The following is a 5,190-nucleotide window of genomic DNA, read 5'->3' as shown; positions in this document are numbered from 1 at the left end:
CAGGACCTGCCGCTCGCCAAGCGCTGCGCTCGCCGGCCTGGGTCTCTCCTCCCCGCGTCCCGCCCTCCCCCGCACTCTCCGCCCACACGCGCCAGCTTTCCTGGCCTCTCGTTCACACTCCCGCCTTCTGCTGGTGGGGCGTGGCCACCCCTCAGGGCTCCTTTCCTGCCCCTTCTAACCTCGGCCTCATTCTCCCCAATCCCTTCCCTGAGAACCTGACCCTAGCCACTTGGGTGCAGAATTAGGTGGCGCCAGAAATAGGAAGAGGACTCCCTTCCTTTGGAACAACAGAAGAGAGAAGTGAAAAGGACACTGAAAATCCAAAGTGGGGAGATCAATCCACAGCCCCTCTCACCTTAATTCCGTCTCGTTTCCTCCAAAAGGAGCAAAGCAACCCTGGAGCAAAGCAACTATCAATTATCTACTATCATTCACTATCAATAAATAACCCATCATCCTTCCTACCCACTGTCCACCATCTGCCTTCCACCCTCCAACTACCATCCATTCATTCACCATCCACCATTCAGTCATCATCCAGGATCCAGTATCCTTCCACTATCTACCACCAGCTTTCATCCAACAACCAATATCCATTAACCATCAATCTCTGTCACTACATGCTGTCCAACCAGAATCCATCCACTATGCATTCATCCACACAACACCCACACCCACAATTTGCCAAGTACCAATACACCAGGAAAATACTCATCAATCCAACAACATTCATTTACCAAGCTTCATCCACTGTTTATCCAGTCATCACCCACTGTGTAGCAGCTTTCCATCAAATGTTTAACAATTGTCCATCCACATTTTGTGAGTCCATCTACCATTTATCTGTCAATCATCAATCTACTCTCTAGTTATTATTCATATATCCCGAGTCATCCATTGGCTTTCATCCAGTCAGCCACAATTCATCCATCAATAATGCAGTCATCAATCATTTAGCATCTGCCATCTATTAATATTTCTATGAACTATACAATCCACCATCCATCCATCCACCAATGACACACCCTGCACCATCTCTTATTGCCATCCAACTCATATATACCTATTCAATGTCTGTCACTAGATATCCTCCATCCATCCATTATAAAACTACAATTCACTATTCATTCAAAATCCATCCAAGGGCTAGGGTTGTAGCTCAGTGATAGAGCACTTGCCTAGCATATGTGAGGCACTGGGTTCAATTTTTAGCAACACATATAAATAAATAAAAGTCCATCAACAACAAAAAAATTTAAAAATTGGTGAGTTAAAAAAACCTTCCAAGTATCATCTACCATCAATTTTATATGCACCCATCCTAAAAAAAAGTACTGAGTGTCATCTATGTGACAGGCATTGTTGTAGGTGTTGGTTACAGTCAAGAAACAGCAGTGAGCATTCCTTGACCATCATCCATCCACCATATAATCCATTCACCATCCATCCATGTATTGTCCCCCATCTATTATTCACTATCCATTCAGTATTCATCATTGTTGTTCATCCATTCATTAACCGTTTGCTATCTGTCTATCTGTCCATTAAACCATTCATTTACCATATACCATTCACTACCTTTCATCCATTCAACATCTCTCCACTATCTAACCACCCACCATTCACCTTTCATGAATCCATTTTCTAAGATGTAACCATTTACTATTTTAAAAACCATCTATCCTTTCAGCATCTAATTATCATCTGCCTAGTCAGAGTCTATCCATTCATTACATATCCGTCATCCATCTTCCATTTACACCTCCAAGGACGATGATACACAACCCAGTATCATCTAAGTGGCAATCATTCATTTATTTATTTGGTGCTTTTTTAGTTAGCTTTTCATCACCATGACCAAAACACCTGAGAGGAACAACTTAGTAGGGGAAAAATTTATTTGGGACTCTTGGTTTCAGAGGTCTCAGTTTATAGGTGGCTGTCTTGAATGCTCTGGGCTCAAGGTGAGACAGCACACCATTGGGAAAGGACCCAGTAGAGGAAAACTGCTCAGCTCATGGTAGGAAGGGATCCCAGAAAGAACAACTCTTCCAGGGCACACACCAGTGACCCACCTCCTCCAGCCACACCCCACCTGCCTACAGTTACCACCCAATCAGTTCATTCAAACTAGGGTGGAGTAATTAGGTTATAGCTTTCACTATCCAATCATTTGACCTCTGCATATTCCTGTATTAACAAGAGTTTTGAGGGGACACTAACCAAACCATAATAGTGCTTCATTTATATGTTGCATGAGGCACTAGCTTTGATTCTCAGCACCACATATAAATAAATAAAATAAAAGTCCATCAACAACTAAAAAGAATAATTAAAAAAATTATAAATAGTAAACATTTGTTACTCAGTACCAGTGCTGGATTCTGGGATCACTGAGATGAATAATGCCCAATTCAAATTCATGGCCTGATGTCCAGAAAGAGCAAACAGGTCAGAGAGAATTGCCAGTGTAAAATGTATATTGTGCTGAAATTCCAGTGCCTCTCTCTCCCAGACATGGGGTGAATGAAGTTCTTTTGAATAAGTTTCCAGGGAGGAAGATGGGAAAGGGGCAGGAGAGGCCTGATCAGGTACTGTGACTACAGCTTGGAGACCTGATGAGGCAAGACCCAAAGGCGAGAGCACCTGGCGGAGGAATCAGTCCCCCGTGTGGGACAGCAGGGAGGTCTGGAATACATTTAGGCAGGCAAATGCCCCAGTTAGCTAAGGTCTTAGAAGAGCCCCCCATTCATTGTCTACAGTGTAGATGTGCTGCTGCACTCTGGAGAACAGGAACCAGAAGAAGAGGGGCTTGCCTTAGGGCCATTGCAGCAAAGCGAATGTGTCAGACTCCTGGCACCGTGGTCACTGTGGCTGCAACTGCACCACCTCCACACCTAGATGACCAGAAAATTCTTTATGCAGACACACTCTCCCTCCCACCACCTCACCCCCAAAGGCACCCACCTCCTTGCCACTTGAGCAGGAATTGCTCTCCCAATTTTTAATTTGGGTGTTAACTGTCACCTAGGGTGTTAGTTGTCATCCCAGGTGTTAGCTGCCAGAGGGCCTCACAGCTCCTGGAGATTGCTCCTATTAGAGCTCTCCAGAAAGGCCCTTAAGTATATGCTGTGATGACTAGTGGGGGTAGGGACACCTACAAGGACAGGCCTGAAGCCTAGAGCTGAGCTTTCAAGGCCATTAGGGGCTGTCTTTGCTCTAGCCTCAGATTCTGGGTCTCCCCTCTCCCTCCTGCCTCCACCGGGGACTTCACAAGAAACAAGCAGAGCTGAAGGCAGGAGCTCTGTGTCCTGTTGCACCTCCGCTTTATTGTGTGTCTAGGGAGTCCCTGCCCCTCTCTGGGCCTCCCTTTTCCTTCCAATGAAGCAGGGGAAGGTTAAGAACCAATCATCTCTGGTGTCCTCTGGAGGTGCTGAGACTGCCGCTTCCCCAGCACCCCCCAACGCACACAAACAACCTTCCAAAGCTTGGTGGAGAGGATAGCATCAGCATGTCTGGTTCTGGGCCAGGAAGGTTGGCTCTTGTCGTCCTCTGGTGGTCATTCTCGGGTAAAGCACCCCAGACTTCCCGGGGATGGTACAAGGCAGTGACAATACGTTTGCATATCTTTGCAACCTTCTATACTGGAAGGGTTCGGTGCCAGGGGCATCATCTTCCTGCATTTTGTCCTCAGGTGCTGATCTTTGAGGCAGAGCCAGGAATGACCCCTCAGCCTTTGATGGGCTGGTGGGCAGCTGGTCCTAAGTAAACAACCACAGGGGAGAAGGAGAAGGGTGGAAAGCCTGGGCACCGGCTGATCTCAGTGAGGTTCCACTGAAGGAAACCTGGACCCCTCCTACTGTCTCCCCACACTACAAAGAAAGGTCCGGGCAGGGATTTTCAGCTGTCTTGCTCCAACACTAAATCCCAGGCTCCTAAATATTCGCTGGCCGCACAGAATTTGTGGATGTAAATAACAAGGTTTCAGGGTTTTAAAGATACCTTAATAAAAATCCAGACAGCAGGGAGTGCAGGCGTGCGCGGCACAGTGCCCTGGGCCATTCCCAGGACCTGTGGGACCCTGAGAGCCACCGGCCTCGCCCGCCCCCACTTCAGCCTCCCCTGAAGCCTGCGCTGAGCCCCGGGACAAGTCGAGGGGACAGATGCAGCCTGAGCCACACCGGGGAGGGGCCATCTGCCCTCCCTGTGAGGGTGGAGCGGGGGCAGGAGGAGGAACCTGGTCTCCAACTGCCGCAGGATTGCGCCCAAGCCGGCGGGTCGAGTGGGGAGCCGCGGGCCGGCGGCCGAGCTCCGGGCCTGCGCGGCGGGTCTCCAGCGCCCCCTTTCGGCCTGGGCGGCTCGCGCCGCGCGAGCGCTCCGATTCCGGGGGGGGGGCAGCGACCCTGCGCGGGCGCGCGGGCCTGGGTGGCCTGGCCTGTAGGTCTCTGGCCCTCGGTCTCGCCCCAACACCAGAGCGAGCCGGAAGCCTGAAGAGCCGGGGAAAGGGGCCGGGTTGACATTCTTGTCCCAGCCTGCACGCCGCCTCCAGTCCCTACCCCTGGTACTGCAGGGAAACTGAGGCTCAGTGGGTGCTGGCCCGAGAAGCCGAAGCACAGCCGGACGGAGCTGGGGCCGGGTGCCCCGCGCGGCACCGACGCCCTGCCCGCCAGTGCACGGATGGGGAAGTCGAGCCCCAGGACGCTTGAGCGGAGGGCTTGACCCGGCGGGGCGGGGAAGGGAGATCTGGTTCCCAGGCGCCATCCATCCAGGGGACAGAGCCGCCCAGGATTGCATTCGGCTGGCTGGGGTTTGGGTGAGCTCCATTTCCGGCTTGAGGGACAAGTGACTTTGGACTGGTAGCCAGGTGGTGAGGACAGCGCGGCAAGAGCCCAAAGGCCAAGTTGGAGCTGGCCACTGCAGAGGTGACCAGGTTGGCCGGCAAAACGGAAGGGAGTTGTCCACTGCTACGCCCGCTGAGGTCACCCTGGACGAGGTCATCATCCCGCCCACCCTCGCCTTGCCTGTCACGGGGGACAGTGCTTGTCTTTGTGTTTCTCGCCGTCCCCACCCCAACCCATCAGGCTACGAATAAAGACGGCCTGGCTCATGGTGTCTGTGTGGACGGTGAGGGGTCCGGGTCAGAGCCTTCTGAGGACTCACTGGCAGTGGTAGCTGGCCAGCCTCACACAT

The 5,190-nt window shown here is 51.4% G+C and overlaps 1 protein-coding gene and 1 long non-coding RNA gene across 2 annotated transcripts in view; both read right to left on the bottom strand.

The window, feature by feature from the left end:
• Lbhd2 (LBH domain containing 2) overlaps positions 1 to 4,961 on the bottom strand; it is a 10,368-nt gene extending 5,407 nt beyond the window's left edge. The window contains exon 1 of the mRNA XM_048799388.1: positions 4,128 to 4,961. Coding sequence (XP_048655345.1) covers positions 4,128 to 4,520 — 393 coding nt within the window. The 5' untranslated portion in view covers positions 4,521 to 4,961. The remainder of the gene's footprint in view (positions 1 to 4,127) is intronic.
• On the bottom strand, positions 2,463 to 3,990 carry LOC107150841. The gene is made up of 2 exons (XR_007346026.1): positions 3,479 to 3,990; positions 2,463 to 2,897 (listed from the first exon to the last, which is right to left on the bottom strand). It is a non-coding gene; the product is annotated as an uncharacterized LOC107150841 (long non-coding RNA).
• Positions 4,962 to 5,190: the final 229 nt, after the last annotated feature.

This window comes from Marmota marmota, unplaced genomic scaffold, assembly GCF_001458135.2.
Source record: "Marmota marmota marmota unplaced genomic scaffold, marMar, whole genome shotgun sequence".
Taxonomy (NCBI): Eukaryota; Metazoa; Chordata; class Mammalia; order Rodentia; family Sciuridae; genus Marmota; species Marmota marmota.
This window is presented reverse-complemented; position numbering and strand designations above follow the sequence as displayed.